This window comes from Marmota marmota, unplaced genomic scaffold (assembly GCF_001458135.2).
Source record: "Marmota marmota marmota unplaced genomic scaffold, marMar, whole genome shotgun sequence".
NCBI lineage: Eukaryota > Metazoa > Chordata > Mammalia > Rodentia > Sciuridae > Marmota > Marmota marmota.
This window is the reverse complement of record NW_026000221.1, coordinates 3,309,208-3,326,463: the sequence shown is the minus strand read 5'-3', so window position 1 is coordinate 3,326,463 and position 17,256 is coordinate 3,309,208. Positions and strand designations below refer to the sequence as shown.

At 42.8% G+C, this 17,256-nt stretch overlaps 1 protein-coding gene across 1 annotated transcript in view; it reads left to right on the top strand.

Annotated features, from left to right (window-relative positions):
* Trpc7 (transient receptor potential cation channel subfamily C member 7) overlaps positions 1 to 17,256 on the top strand; it is a 140,324-nt gene that overhangs the window by 106,768 nt on the left and 16,300 nt on the right. The window contains exon 7 of the mRNA XM_015488785.2: positions 3,773 to 4,037. Within this exon, the coding sequence (XP_015344271.1) occupies positions 3,773 to 4,037 (265 nt within the window). The remainder of the gene's footprint in view (positions 1 to 3,772; positions 4,038 to 17,256) is intronic.

Sequence of the window (17,256 nt, the reverse complement as noted above, 5' to 3'; positions counted from 1 at the left end):
GGTTCAGCCCGGGTGCATCTGAGCCCCCGCCCTGGCTCTTGACTAGGACGGTGTCACAGCCTGTGATTTACATTTTGGCCGATTTGGGTCATGTCGACTGACTGCCAGGTCAGAGCCCCCCAAAGCCCTCCAAAACGTCTCATTCCTTAATTGCATCCAGCTGAGCAGAATGTGGACTTAATTAGTGACTTAGAAATGCATCTTTCTGTATTAGGAAGAATGAGTTTGTTTTGGAAAGGTTGTTGGGGGCATTCCTGTAGGCTTTTGGTTTCGGTTTTTTTTAAAAAAAAAAAAAAAAAACATTTTTTTTCTGATGTGAATCCAGTCCTAAAAGGAATGTATATACCAAAAAAAAATTTCCTTCCACATTGGATCCCTGCTTTGTACAAAGATAAGGCCTTCTTTGCTAGTTCAAAAGTTCTTTCCTCATGGATATAAGTCCTCTAAGTACCCTTTGAACCACAAAGCCATGTGGTTTGAAGCAGTAAATTGATATTTTAAGAATAATAATGATAATAGTTATTGCATCCATTTATTGAGGACTTACTATGGCCAGGAATTGTGTAGACATCTGACACACATAAACTCCAGTCCTTGTAATAGTACTACAAAATTGATCTGTTTTGTTTGTTCCTATTTTATAGCTAAAAAAGAAAGTTGTTTTCATGGCAGGGATAATACTATAATCAGAAATACAGGATTGCTTTGTATAGCAGGGAATCTTAGCCTGAGATGAATTGAAAGTCAAGGTGAATAGCCTGGTACTTATGTCCCAGACTTTAATATTAGACCAGAATTCAAATTCTAGTTCTGTAGCTTCCTATAACATGTGTTTAATTAACTATTCTGAGCTTCCATTTTCTCATATGTAAAACAGAAATAATAAAACCTATGTCAAAGTGTTTGTTTTGAAGATTAAATAGTACCTGTGAAGAATTTAGCACTATGGCCTGAAAATACTAAATTTTCACTAAATGGTAATAGTTTTATCAGTACTTTCTCTTGGGTCATTTTCTTGTTCAAACACAGTACTTTCTATGGTGAAAAAGAAAGATGAGAAAGTGAAGGAACAACAGCTATTTATTTTCACCAGTAAAAAGTAGCTGAATGCTTAATAAGTCTTCCTTAATGGCAGCTGCTACACTTTGAAGGGTTTAAGTGTCGAATGTCTCTGTTACATGAAGCCATATGGCTGTTGCCTCTCCAAAATCTTCATGATCAGTACAGCAATGATCTGTAGAGGATTGTCACTTCAAAAGTTGATTTGCTCTTTACTATCAACATAAATTGTATTATGTGCAAATTTGGTAGGAAAACCCCCCATTGAGAAATGAAGAGTCTTGTAGTATTACAAATCATCTACTCTCTCCTTGGCTACCCACCCGGCTGACACACACATACCACCATTTGTTAATTTGGCAAATTCTGACTTTCTTAAAACACATAAGCTTGTATATTTTCCCCTCCATGTGGCTCAAGGTTCACCAAGGAAAGATGAGAGATATGTTTCTTAATGCCACGATTCAGGCTGCAGTATTGTTCATTTGTGACTTCTGTTTCTTTATGAATTGTATTAAGTCTCACCCAACTCAAAGCATAGCACATTATTGTCCTTGCTTTTGTGGGTCACCCCGTGCCCTTGGAAATCATCTGCGTTTCTCAGTGTTCACTTGTGCTCCAGTTATGGGAGAACAGAGCCCCCTTGTGGCCAAACAACCAATGGTTCTCTCCAACCTCTTCAGCCCCATATAGACAGACCCCAAATTTTCAGGTTGTGATAAAACCATTTTCCTCATGGAAATGGCTCCTAGATGAAAATCCCTAGGTCTGAATCATCATAGTGCTGCTTGTTTTACACCCATTATAACTCTTACAGGTCATTCCAAGCAGGATATTTTTCACTAAAAGTTCTGACCTGGTCACTAGGATCTGACAACAGCTAAATCTATCTTAATAGATTATTGGTGTAGCTTTTATGGTTATAGCTGAGGTTGAAAATGTTAAATTATAGGTGGCAGGAAAAATCCTTTTTAGTGTCTGTTTAATAGAAGAAGTCACATCCTATTTCATGTTATTCAAATGTGTTACTTATCCATGGAGAGTGACAGATATATTGGAAAACACATAATTTGTTCTCCTTAGTTGTCTTTCATGAACTTTTGAGTTATGACCTTGATGAGAACATAAAATCTATAATGTTGTTATATTTCCAAATGTAATTTAGAATGTGCTACATGAAACTGTGTGGCCCTGCTTCCCTTACTTAAGGTTTCTTACTTGCTCTCTATTATTATAATTATTTAACAGAGTCTAGCTTTGAAAATGAAGAATAAAATTCTTCCTCTTCCATCTCCCTTGGGGTGCCAAGAATTGCTATGCAATATCCTTGCTAACTGCACTTACTAGGCTCTGAAAAGGACCCCATACCCCAAATCCAATCTTAAAAATGGCAATAATAATATCTACTCTACAGGGCTGTAGTGAAAATTACAGCTAATGTAAGTGTAAGGGCTAATTTAGGTTTCTCAATGTTTCTCAATTTAAGTTTCACTTAGCATTTCTCAACAGGAACACTATTGGCTTCTTCAGCAGGGCAATTTCCATGGTGCGGGACTGTCTGGGGCATTGCAGTCTGTTAAGCATCCCAGAAATACTCCTACCTAGTCATTGTGATGACCACAGACAGCCCCACACACTTCTCTTGGGAGAGAGGTACTGCCCTCACTTGAGGATGACTGTATGTCCTGACACATAGTAGGCAGCTGATTTGTGATAGACACTGCTCCTCGTGGCATTAGAACTGCAGTAGGAGCACTTTTCAGGTTTGTTCTGCTGCAAGAATGCCCAGAAAGCAGTTGAACCCTGGTGGTCACCAGTGATGCAAACAGAGTCTCTGCAGCTCAGGATTGGTCCCAGCCTCTTACCCAGCCAGAACAGATAGCTGTTATGGCTAATATGCTGACTGGTCACCACTTTGGGGGGGCCTTAGCTAAATCAGGAAGCAACATTCTCAGCACATACCACCTGGGGAACAAAACCCAAGAGTATTTTCTCAGGCATGATCTGATCATTCCTAGTTCTAACCCTGGTCCTTATATGAGCTCATTTGTTCCAACTTGTGGTTACTCTAAACTTGTGTTCATTTAGTCATTTAACAAGCATTCATCAACACCCAATATGTGCCATGTGCCATGCTGAGCACTGAATATCAGATTTCATTTCATCTTCCTCATAGTACTGAGTTGATAGGATCCTTAATGTACAGATGAGGGCAACGAGGTTCCAGAAAATTAGTTGACTGACTCCAAACCCCTGCTCGTAGGTGCTCCTGTGTTACCTCCTCATGCTGCTTCCCCAGTGAGTGGGACAGCACCTGGGTGTCAAGTGTAAACACTGGTAAGGGGGATGGAATAGCAAGCAGTGTGGCAAATACCAGAACCAGAGTGTGTACAGATAACCATGGGAACAGATGGGGAATAGGGATCCTGTCTAGCCTGTGGGAGTCACAGAAGTCTTCCTGGAGGAGGTGACACCTGAGCAGATCTTTAAAGGATGATTGGGAATGAATCAGACCTTGAAGTGAGGAAAGTGTTCCAGGCAGCGGACCAGCACATTTCAAGAGGGTGGTACCTTGTGTTCTGTACTTGGATTAATCTAGGGCAGGGTAGGAATTGCAAGTCATGTGGTTGGAGACCCCTGAAGATGCCTAACTGGTTTCTCTTCCAGAGCTGATCCTATCTCCCAGTCAGTAACCCAGATTATTTTCTTTTAGCCAGGGACAAGTGGTGGCCTTCAGACCCTCAGATCATATCCGAAGGGCTGTATGCGATAGCAGTCGTGCTGAGCTTCTCTCGCATTGCGTACATCTTGCCAGCCAACGAGAGCTTTGGGCCCCTACAGATCTCCCTGGGGAGAACTGTGAAAGATATCTTCAAGTTCATGGTCATTTTCATCATGGTATTTGTGGCCTTCATGATTGGGATGTTCAACCTGTATTCTTACTACCGAGGTGCAAAGTACAACCCAGCGTTTACAACGTGAGTATCCCAGGGCTCTCCTCTGAGGCTCTCTCTGGCTTTCCTGGGAATTCTTGGGACTCTCTTGCAAGTAGTTTCTTACAGAAATTCAGGTTTCTTTGGTATTTCTCAAGATTTAAGATAACTTTATTCAAAGGTGGCTTAGAGTTCAGGTTCTGAAGTTGGAAGAACAAAAGAGCTGGGTTAAATCCTTACTTTGCCACTTATGCACTGTGTGGCATAAGCATCTTCCTTAACTCCTCTTAGCCTTCATTTCCTCATCTTTAAAGTGGACATAATAATTATACCTGCTTTGTAGGGATAGTGTGAGGATTTTGTGAGATGATATAACTCACACATATAGAATATGTCTTGGCACATCTGAAATAAATCACCAAGTTAGTCTTGGAGCAAGACATGGGACTTTATTCACTGGGGGGTAGAAAGGACAGCAAGCAAGTTGCCTTTGCAACCCTCAATCCCTTGCAGAAAGTAGGGTACATGTTTATAGGAATATAGGAAGTGGGGTCAAAATGACCCAGTACAGGGTATAGTACATTGCCCAAGAAAATGGAAATTAAAAAGAGAGCATAATACATTGAATAAAAATAACATAAACATTTTTAAACCACCATGCCTTGTCAAACAGGTTGTGCTTAATGGGAGGTGGCAGAGGCGGGTTTTCTCATAGAAGAAGCATTTTTTATATGAATTGGAGTCTCAGGGTAAATGGAGTTTGTCTGGTCAAGGCACGTATAGTTTAGCCCATAACATATAAATGGGAGGAATTGATATTATTGTTATAATTATTATGATTAGCATAATCATCATCATTTTGCCTGTTTTGCCTAGAAAACAGAACCCTGGGCAAAAATTGCATACCAGCACTTTATTAAAGGAAATGAGTTGTAATCTGAGGAAAATAATACTGAAGGGGAAAGGAAAGTGAAATATGGGTGGAGGGTAAGCAAGGACAAGGTCAAGGTCTCACTGCATGGGCAATACATGAAGCAAGGTTTGGGGAAGGCAAATATAGGTTGCTGCCCTAAGCCATTATCTGCCAGAATACACAACCTGGGCATGATGGACCCTGCCAGGGAGACTACCGAGGGAACAAAACCCAAGAATATTTTTTCAGCCAAATCTTGCAGATTCCTGGTCCCTGTAAGAACTCATTTGTTTGTACTTGAGACTTCTCTAAACTTGGGGTTAGGAGTTCATTCAGTCATTTAACAAGTGTTTTCAGTACTTGCTGTGTACAGAGAAAGGAGCATCACATCAGGATGAGAAAGGGAACTTAATAGTCAGATCTTTCCCATCTGTTGTCTCTCATGAGTCAGATTCATGAACTCATCTACACTTTAAGGACAGCCGTAGTGAAGCCATGTCACACACCATGTCCCACCTGGCTGGGCATACCACTGCCCATGCATGGGCACCAAGCAAGTCCTATAGCATCATATGCCCCTGCAGCCAGAGAGGAGGCCCAGGCCAGGTAGCCAGGAGGCATGTGGCCTGGGTGATAAGTAAGGCACTGATATCAGGATTTGGAGATTGCTTCTGAGGGGCTCCAGCCAGCCAAGCAGACAAAACAACACAATGGCACCCACACGCCATGGAGGTAGAGACAGAGCTCACTGACTCTGTGTCTACAAAAATTCAAAACTCCTCCTCTCTGTGGGGAATACCAGGCTGGTAGGGTATCTGGTGACATGGGCTTCTATCCCAACTCTTCTGCCCTGGCTCATCTGTGTAACCCTTCTTCCCTCTCCTTACACGGAACCTGTATGAACCCACAGGGCCATGAAAAATGCCATGACCTACAGTAGGACTGATCTGTCCATAATTTTCAACCAGATGTGACCCAGCTATCTGTAGAGAGAGTAAGAGATGGGGAAAGGGCAAGATCAGGAGAAAGGGGCAAATCAATTGACTCTTGTGCTCAGGGTCTGAGCAGGGTCTACTGAAAGGATGTGGCAGGGCTAGATGTATACTCTGAAAAAGGCATTTACTGGCTGATGACTTTTAGCCAAGTCACTTGATTTATCTAAGCCCTTATGTACTCATCTGTAAAATGAAGATAGGACTTTCCACCTTCTTTGTAAATACCTACATGGATAGATGTGGCAGTTTATGTAAAGTGGCTGAACACAGAGAGTTTCCAGCCTGAGTCCTTCTCCAGATCCACGCAGTTCCAGAACTTCTCCTTGCCTTCATCAACCTCCTACCAGAATCTTAAAAGGAGACTTTCTGACACTTACCCCTAAGAAACCCTAAGTGGTCTGGTGTTTAAGTTTTCCAGTAATTGAAGACGGCCCCTAAGCCTTAACCATGCAGGCACCCTGAGCAATTCCCACCTTACATCAGGGCCTCAGCTTACCCTGCTTCTGGAGAAATCAACATCAAGGGAAGATACTTGTGTCTAAGAACCAAGTGCAGTGGCTGTCAGGCTGCTCAGCTCAGAACTAGGGATTGTGCTGCCCTGCCTGCTGGGTGGCCCTCAGTGCTGAACCTCAAAGGCTGTTACTCTCTGTGGCAAAAAAAGAAGTAACTGTGTGCCCACAGAGAATTGGTGCCAGGTCCAGTGGTGAGAAATGTCCCTGAAGGTGGCCAGGTTGTGTGGCAGCCTTAGCACCAGAAAAGGCAGAAAGACTGGGTTTCAGTCTGCACTCTGCCTCTTACTCGCTATGTGGCCTTGGACAAGTGCTTGGCCTCAGTTTTCCTAATTCTGGAAGGATAAAACATACTAAGAGAGCCATCCATACAGGATTAGAATAAATGAGAAACTTACATGGTTTGACTTATAATAAATATGATAATGAAGATGGGGGCAAATGTGGGAGGAAAGACAAACAGCAGAGACACCTGGGTACAGATTTGGCACTATGGACCCCTCTCTGGGTAATGGCCTACTTGACAAACTCTCCACCAGCTCAGGCTAAGCACATTATTGATTTAGGTGGACTGCTTTATATCACTCCAATACTCAGCAGTTACCTGTTTCATGAAGGAAATAAGCTTGAAGTCCCCACAAGCAAATATGCTCTAAATGTGCTAGAGGAGAGTTAAATGTATCCCCTTGACATGAGATGCATTGTTATTGGACATGAAGAAGTTGTCAGCCTAGGAACAAAGGGTCTTGCCTTCTGTGGTCAGGCCCTGATGTCGCTCCCATTTTCAGTCCAGCACAGTGCCTTGCATAGAATATTTGCCCACTAAATTCTTCATAAGCAATAATGAGAGACTAAATAGGAAAAACACAGCCAGGTTAAAGGTAGCCAAGTAAGTAATAGACTAGGCATCTGGTAACCTAGGCTTCTGTCGCATCTCTGCTGTACTGGCTGATCTGTAAAACCTTTATTCTCTCCCCTTACAGGAGCATGAAAAAGGCCATGACCTAGAGTAGGACTGATCTGGCCATAATTTTCAACCAGATGCAACCTAGCTATCTATAGAGAGAGTAAGGAGAGGTGGCCTGGGCTCTCTGGCTCAGGAAGTTATGGAGAAAAGTAAAATCAGGAGAAAGGAGAAAATCAGTTGATTCCCTTGTGCTCAAAATGTAATTAAGACTTTCCAGACTAGAGGGACCCAGACAGAGAGGACCCCAAGCCTTTTCAGATGGGGATATGTACAAGCAGGGAACAGCAAGTGCAGTAAAAAAAGAGACAGGATAGCCATTGCCTTGGCAGTTCCTGAAATGGGATATGTAGCTGTATATAGGATTTAATTGAACAGGAAAAGTCAATAGAGCATTGAGGTAGAGAGAGGAAAGAATGGATTTTTGTAAATGTCATCTTTTACCTTTTGACTGCTCTCTGGAGTATGGCACCCTCCTAGAGATCTTCTTTGATAATAAAAAGCCATTTGAGAATAAATAAGACTCATACCTTAAGGAACTCAAAGCTATGCTAAATGCAGCTATGCTGATGATGAAGACCCCACTCGGGTGTGTGCCTGCTCCAGAGCAAACCATCCCATGGTCTCCACCCAGACCTGCCTACCCTGTGGAACTTTGAGTTTGTAGGGTAAGACAGAGCTCTTCTCATCTGTTTCTGTAGATTCAGAAGACTCAATCCTACAGAAGGGAAATGTGGGTTGGAATACACTGCAGGAATCCCTTCAGTTCCACTTTGAACTGATCCACCTGCTCCCCATCTCTGTTCTGGCCATGTTCAAGGGAAAATTGGATTCCTAAATGCTATTCAAGAGTCCACTTTAAAAGGCAGCTGTTTGAGGGCTGAGGTTGTGGCTCAGAGGTAGAGCGCTCTCCTAGCACAAGTGAGGCACTGGGTTCGCTCCTCAGCACCACATAAAAATAAGTAAATAAAATAAAGGTATCATGTGCAACTACAACTAAAAAAATGTTTTTTAAAAAAGAGGCAGCTGTTTGGTCTAGAAATTCTTCAAAAGGCTGGGAATGGAACTACCATATGACCCAGCTATCCTACTCCTTGATATTTATCCAGAAGAACTAAAATCAGCATATTATAGTGATACAGTGTTTACAGCAGCTCAATTCACAATAGCCAAGTTTTGGGACCACCCAGGTGCCCATAAACAGATGAATGAATAAGGAAAATGTGGTACATACACAGTGGAGTTTTACTCAGCCATAAAGAAGAATGAAATTATGGCATTTGCTGGTAAATGAATAGAACTGGAGAACATCGTGCTAAGTGAAATAAGCCAGACTCAGAAAGTCAGGGCTGAATGTTTTCTCTCATATGCAGAAGCAAGAGCAAAATAAGGAGGTGGGGGGAGTTTGGGGGCCACTTCAAAAATGGGAGGTAGATCAGTAGAGTGGAGTAGAGGAGCAGGGTTGAGTGGGAAGGGATAGGGATGGGAAAGGGGAGGAACTATGAAATGAAGTCAACCAAATTATGCTGTGTGCACATGCGAATGTACCACAGAGAAGCACCCATATGTAAAAATAATAAATAGATGAAGGGAAGGCCAGAAGGCCAGTGGAGTAGAAGAGGTAGAGCAGGGGTGGGGGAGAAAGGGAGGGATGGAAGAGGTACTGGGGACTGAAAGGGAACAAATTATATTCCATGCATGTGTGATTGTGTCAACATGAACCCACAATATTATGTGTAGCTATCATGCACTAATAAAAACATTTTTTAAAAAATATAAATAAATAATTTAAAGAAAAAAATTTTAAGGCAGCTATTAGAAATCTAGAGAGAGTTGTCTCAGGAAAGCCTTGCTGGCCCTAGGAGTGTGGTCCCAGGCCAGTTCACGAAAGCCAGTCCCACCAGAGACTCACCAAGATACAGTTCTGTCCCAAAGGTAGAGGGTAAGACAGATAGTCTAAGACAAAAGGAAAGATAAGGAAAATAATTTTTTTCTACCAACTGCAATCTCCAGCCCTTGACCAAGATCTGCACTAACTCCCAGTGGGTTCCCGCTTCAAAGTCACACACCTTCCTCCCCACCCTCAAATGCCCATTGCCTTCACCAGCAGACCTCACTAAAGCAGCTAGAAGAAAATGGATGGATTGAACTGGTTCACCCAAAAATGTGAATAAAAACACATCATGAACACCCTTAATGAGGTCAGTGGTCTTCAACACACCAGAATCACCTGGGGAAGAGGGAGCAAAATTTGGGACACCTCTTAGCATCTAATTATAATAGTTCCAGGGTGGGGCCAAGAAATCTATATTAACAAAAACTCTGCAGGGTGGGTTCTGCACAGGTAGTATTGGATCACAGGATAAGAAAGATGGGTCTGATCTGACTTCATCCCTGCACAGTTGAGGGTATGGAAGCCACTGTCAATTCTGTGCATCTCAGAAGCCAGAAGCTCATTAACCTAAGCAAGCGTCATACTGATAGGATTTCAGGTCATGCAAACAGGCATTTTTAAGCACAAGGCATAGAGTAGATAGCCAGATCAAGCAGTAGCAAGCCCTCGAGTCAGATCCTATAAGCGGTTCTCAATTTCTCATCCTCCTTCCACTTCAGACCCAAGATTCTCCCAAAGGTCTGGGTTGTTTTTCATGGCCACTTCCCTGACAGAGGCTGGCCTGAAGGAAAGGAACAGAAATGTGGATGCAAAGGTTGCTGGTTGGTGAACTTGGATGCAAGGGTCCCTGCTTTGTGAGCTGGAGCCTGTCTGAACATGACAGATAGCACACCTGCTGGCAGCTCATTATCTCCAAGCCACTTCTATTACAAACTGAAAATAACCAAAGGAGAGGAAGACAAGGTGTTCAGACCAGTTTTATGCTCTCAGAGTACAAAATCAAAGTTTTCCAAGATGTATTGAGAAAATAGAAAAGTTTTTTTAAGTTCTCAGTTCAGATTGTTAGGAATTTTGTTCTTCTTGGGGATATAAGTTTTGCTTATATCATGGAAGTGAATAGAGAAATAGGATTTGCTTTTTGGAGGTTTTGTAGGCAACTTTGCTGAAATGTAGATATTCCATAAAGCAAGGAATTTCTGATTAGAGATTGTATGGAGTCACAGAACTGTTAGTGTATAGAGAAAGAGAAACAAAAGGTCCTTAGCTCATAGGTGAAACACAGCTGGGAGAGAATGCATAGAAAAAAATGCTCTCCTTCTACAGTCACACATGGCTTTACAAAGTTACATTCTGACAACTGCAACATTAAGCAGTTTTATCATTGTACAAATATATAACGCCCTTACAAAAACCTAGACGACATAGCCTACCACACATCTAGGCCATATGTGACCATTGTCATATATGTATTCCACCATTTGACAGAAATGTTGTTATATCGCACTTAACTAAACAAATACATGGAAGCTAGGAAAGGTTAGGGGCAATAAAGTGACCCAGAGAGGGGAAGTGGAAGATTCTCCAATAGAACATATTAGGCCCCTGCTCTTCCCTGTGAGTGAACTTGGCGTCTCTTATTTAACTCTGATTGCAGATTAATGTGGGCTCCATCCCTCAAAAGATGATCCCAGACAACCTTTTCTATAGACTGTTGTGGAGTCAGCTTCCTAGCAGAGCTGGGTTGACACTTTTCTAATCAAAAATAATACCTCTCTTAAGATTGTTCTGTCTCCCCAGGAATTATTTTAATGGAAGGAGTTTCAGCAGTGCTAGGCAAAATTAGAAGCTTCTATTTTCCATGACAGTTATGGAAAATTTCCACATTGTAAAAGGAAGGGATTCATATGGCCACCAGAAGAAGAAAGCACTGATCCAGCCCTGCCTCGCCTATCCAGGTCACAGGCAAGCCAGCTCCTCCTTCCAGTGATCCTGGAGAGTGTGGGGCTAGGGAAGAGAATTGTGAAGACCCTGCCCTCATACACCTTCCCCATCCTAGGCCTGTTCTACCTGCCACCAACTGTCCAACTCTGGAGGCTGAGCTTCACATACTCCTGGCTCAGAGCTGAAATCAAAGCTCCAAACAGTCCTGGTAGAGGCAGTGAGAAGCAGGAAGAAGAATCAGCATCATGTGCTGAACAACACGTTATGACAAACACATGTATGTATCTGCCCTCTTATTTAATCCGTGCTATGGAATGACAGATACCACTACAGGAAGCGAAGGCTCAGAGAGACCCTGGACTTAACTAAGATCACAGAGCCAGGAAGAGGATCCCAGCCCAGATCTTTGTGATTCAAGACCATCCTCCACCTTCTGATCTGAAATTGACAAGAGTGGGAATCCCATACCCCTGTGCTTTTGAGGCAGAGGCCTAATCTCTTCAAAGGTTGGGTCATTTTCCTGTGCTTCTAAATTCTAAAGAATAGGATACTGAATCCAGATTTTGATTATTGGCAAGAATTTGATGAGTCTACATACCTGAGCTATAACTGCAGCCTTTGATTCTCCCCTATGTGAAACAAGTGCTCTACTCCAAAGTGAGTTCATTCATTTAGGAAGATTTAGGGAGCAGCCATTCTATGCCAAGTTCTGGGTTGGGTCCTGGAGTCATGAAGATTAAGAGATTCCTGTCAGGCATGGTAATCCCAGCAGTTTAAGAGGCTAAGACAAGAGGATCAAGAATTCAAAGCCATCCTCAACAAAAGCAAGGCATAAGCAACTCTGTGAGACCCTGTCTCTAAATAAAAATATCAAATAGGGATGGGGATGAGGCTCAGTGGTCGAGGGCCCCTGAATTCAGTCCTCCCCCTCCAAAAAAAAATGAGATTCGTTATGCCCCTGGGAACTTGTAGACAAGTGAAGACTGGAGAGGAGGGAAGCAGCAGCTGTAACACCCTGTGACCACTGCAACAGGCCAGAGGAGTTGCTGAACTCCACCTGGCAGCACCAGGAATGGCTTCATGGAAGGGGTGGCCTGAGGGAGGATTTTGGAGGATGACTAGAGGACATTCCAGCCTGCGCATGGCATTTTTGAAGAACCACAGGTAGGCAAGAGTTGAGGGGATGGCAGAAGACTAAATCGGAGTCCAGAAGAAGCCAGATTATGGAGAGCTAAGTCCTCATTAGGTGTTACAGTCTCCACTAAGGCCTTTTTAAAAACAGGCAGATACACTCAAAGCTGCCTTCAGAAAGAATGCTGTCGCAACTGTGTGAAGGACAGGTTGGAAGGGGAAGCTCAAACCTGGCGCTAGCTTGATGATGGGGATGTGGTGGTTAGAACAGCCAAGGCCCCTTTCATCATGACGGTTGCAGTTGTTAGGGAAGACAGGTGTTTATCACATAATTGCAAGAAAGAAGCATGATAACAAATAGAAGAAACAGTCTGCAAGAAAGAAATCTGAAAGAAGAGCAGCTCCAGAGGGACCTGTGCCAGGGAGCCACATGAAAGAGGATGTGCTGCTGCACTAAGGGAATGGCCATGTGGGCAGGAGAGGTAGAGTGCAAGGATCTGGCCACACAGGGGTGTCCTGCTGGGGCAGCCAAGACTGGGTTTTGTTGCGAAACTCCCCCAAACCAAGGCCCTATTAATAGAAACCAGGGATAAGTCACCCTGTGGTGCATGGAGGACCTGGCTCACTGCCATCATCTTTGTGTGGAGCATGCTGAAAGTGTTCAGAGGTGGGGAACATGGAAGGGCATCAGCCTACTGGGTCTCACAGAGGACAGACTTGTCTCAGGTTCCTAGGTCACTGTAGAAACATGGGCACCCTGATTCGGAAGCTCTGCAGGCCAGTTTTACATCATACTCTATTACATTGTAAAGTTACCTCCATCTTTCATCTTACAAATTTAATAAGGGTGTCTGAGGGCACAAGAGCTTATTGAGCCCATTTTATGCAGAGCAACTAGCACAGAAAAATTCATAGACTTGAAAGACACCACATGGTCAGACCCAGAGAGGCTCGGTAAGTGGAAATGATGTTAATATGTCCAAAACAAAGTGGTTTAGATGTAATATAAGTTCTTATCTTTGTATAACTTTCTAATAAACAGTAAAAATGTAGATTTTCAGAAGATATTAATAAAGTCTGTTACAACAGACATTCTCCTATCATATAGTGCTTACTTATTTGCTCTCTTCATGTTTATTCATGACATGGATTTGAAAAGCCTGGTACCTTTGAGCCTCTGAAACAGGCTGAAAAGCCACAAAGCTTTGAAGAAAGAGACCTAAGGATACATAGAAAACATGCTTCTTTGGATGATGTCTTCTTGGCACGTTCCCAGATGCTTCCCCACATCCTCCATGTTATTCTCAGATGCAGCCTGACAAGGAAGAAATTCCTACCTTTCTTTTTTTTTTTTTAACTAAAATTCAGTCTAGGATGGAAAGATTTAAACTCTCATTCCTCAGGAAACTAAACTGCCCAGAGGGGCTCCAGAAAGTGGCAGGAGCCAGATTGCCCATGGCATTAAAGAGTTCAGCCAGGTGATTGGCTTTGATTGTTGGCCATATGGAAGCTAAGAAGGGAAGTGCAGGATCTGATTTCTACTCGTAAAGGATTCTTCTGAGAGTTAACTGTGGGTGTCAGAGGATTTCAGTCAGATCCTAAAGCCTATTGCAATTAAGAGAGAGAGAGAATTTAAAAAACTAGTAGTACTACTACTAATAAAATTCATAAAATTTATTGTGCCATTGGTAAGTACCAGACAGTATTTTATGCAACTCACAAGCATCCTATTAATTCATTTAATCCTTACAAACAATCCTAGAAAACAGATGTTATTATTTTTCTATTTTATCTCCAGGAAAAAAGAGACATAGAGCAGGTACGTTATTTGGCCAAAAACTTAGTCAAACCCAGGTTTGCCAGGCATCAGAACCCACATACTGACCCATTCATCAGCCATGAAACTAGGATCAGAGAAAAGGAAGTCAAAATGTGCATCAGAGATCCATTTATCCACTCATGCAACAGACATTGAATTTACTAAGTGCCTCCTGGGTGTCAGCCTGTATATGTAGTCTCAGAGACCAAGAAGCTTAGCCTCTGCCCCCAAAGAGCTCCCAAACTACTGTGATCATAGCTTGATCCTCAATATAAATGAATCCAGGCTGCTTTGGCATTGTTTCTGTGGCCAGACTCCTCTCCTTCTGGACTGTCTAAATCAAATTCCTTATCCAGGACTGAAGGTAGAACGAGAAGGTGGTTCAGAGGCTAAAACCCTGCAGGGTGACGGGGATAAGGTGCAGACTTCCTTGGGCATTTGGCCATCTCTCCTGACCTTCCTCAAGCCTGACTCATTTGGTCTCTGGGTCTGGCCACTGGGGAAACACAGCCCTCCAATAAGGTCTCTTCTCACTCCAGACACCTTCCTCCATCAGCCCAGCTCGGATGGCAGGCAGGCATTGTTTCCCCTGTGACAGAACTCTAGCACAGCAGCAGCTATTATCTTCTGAACCCAAGAAACAGCCTTTTGAGGTCTGATCCTCCTGCTTAATTTTAGCCTGCTATGTGCAGATTTGGGTAGGTAACTGAACTGAACTGCTGGGTGGGGAGTGGGGGAGGGAGTCCTGGCATTCTGAAGAAGCAGCAATTTTCATAACAATCGCCCTAAACCCTCGCCTTGTTGATCAGTTTGTTCTCTGAGGCCCATACACAACTGCCTCTTCAGGCAACCTGTTATTAAAGTCTCATTATCCAGGCGAGACAGACCTGGTAGAGAACTGATTACCTTGTCCCTGCTTTCTGCATGACAAATCAGCCCCAACCTTCCCACACATACACACCCCCGCCCAGTCAAAGAAGGGTGAATCATGTTCTATTCAACATCACTCACGGGCACTTTTCTCTCTTCCTTCATTAGGAGTGCTTCTTATGCCAGGGTGGCCTATTGACTAAACTTCAGTCCCTTCCACTGCCAGCCAAGAGCCAAAAATAAAAAAACAGCATGGGCTAGAGAAATCAGAAGGAGAATTTGCATGAAATCAAGGGTTTGTGATGATCTTTGCAGATAGGAAAAAAAAATGAGGCTTGTTCAGAAAAGTCAATAAGTAGCTGAATTATTAACTTCATTCAGGCCTGCCTGGGTTGAAGCACCTAAGGAGTTGATGGGTTATATGTGTGACTGGGGAAGGCAGAGGCAAACAGAGCAACATGCTTGTGGTGTCACAGCATTCTCTCACCTTATTGGGCTTTTTTTTTTCAACTGGGACCTACAAAAGCACAAACACATTTGTTCTGGACATCACCATATCCTCATAACCTACTACACAATCAGAATTCAGAAAATAAACAAATGAATCAAAATAGTAGCTATCATTTATTGGGCTATTATTATATATTTTACATATGTTTCTCATTTCATCTTTATAGCATCTGAATAATAAGGTGCCATTATGCCCATTTCATAGATGGGTAAATGGAGACTTAAAAGGGCTTACTTGTAACATACCCAAATTCACACAGCCAGCGCATGATGTTGCTGAGATTTGAATCCAGCTATGCACCTTTGCCTTTTTTACTCCCCTAAATATCTCTGTGAAAACACTTGTGATTGACACAGTTGAAGGGATCTGTGACTCTACAGCCAGCATGGGTGGGAGGAAGTGGCTTCCATCCCTGCCAGTAAAGAGCCTCAATTTTAGCCTTGACACCTACTAGTTCATGAAAATGGTGGCTTCATGATAAATATCAGTTAAGCCCATGCTAAGACACTTTCTTCCTTTGCCAGCCCCAGACCTCCCTAGTGACGAGCCTTCTGTCCCATGCCCTATGTTCCATTGCCCCTGAAAATTGTGGATGATGATTAATAGCTAACTCAGAGAGCATACTAACCTCACAGGACACTAGGGCCAGCTCTAGGGCCTGAGTCCTGGGGATCAGCAATGTATTACGAGCTTATTTCCAGGACCAACCTTCTCTCTGAAAATATATATTTGTAGGTCTCCAGGTCAAGGTAACACAAATCTTTTCCCACTTAGCATAGTGAGGCCAAGTTTCATTTATTTCCAGCCATATATTAAAACTAGAAAATGATACCAGCATGGCATGTCACATTAATTGTAAAGCTCCTGTCACTAAAGTTTTTCTTCCCTTTGCTTTCTACAATTATGTCTATCATTTTCATGTTGATTCTTATGAGTTCTTTATGTAAGAAGGACATCATCCATTGTCTGCCTCATGTTTGCAAATGCAGATTTTTTTCCTCACTTAGTTTTCTGCCTTATAGTTTTCTTATTATGTTTTTGATATAGACAAGTTAATTTTCTGTGGTCATGTCAAGAGGTATAGGTACAAATGAAAGACCCAAGAGACCTAAATGATGAATCTAGCCATCCTGGGTGATTCAAGCCAATACACCCACTTTTTCTTTAAAGAAGGACTTTGTTGCCTCAACTCTTTTTTTCCTCATAAAAAGGAGGAAACAAGGGTCATAGACACAGTCCCTTCAGAGCATGGAAGAAATTTTTAGAAATGCATAGTTTGGCTAAGAGCTCTTCCTTGGCCAGCCGCTGCAGCTGGTTATTGCTCATGTCCCCATGAGTCTGAGCCCCTTATAGTTAGAGTCTCCTAAAGATCATGGTCAAGTCCAAGTTCAGAGGTTAATCTCTAAACAACAGAATAGAAATGAAATAGGTACAGAGTACCAAGTCTGGCTGGAAAACAGACAACAAATAGAAACTGATTATTGTTCCAAGCTAGGTATGTCCTCTGCTGGAGGACCAGGCAGAGGAGGGGCTGAGGCATAGGCTAAGATATTTGTAAGTATTCCTTTACCACAACACACATTGCTTAATGGACCAGCTCTGCCTCCTTCTGATTATTGACACAGAATGCCTACGTTAGGAGTCAGGGGTAAATCGGTCCTCAGTGGCAAAATTCATGGTGAGAAGCAAACGAGAAAACAATACATGCTGAAACCAG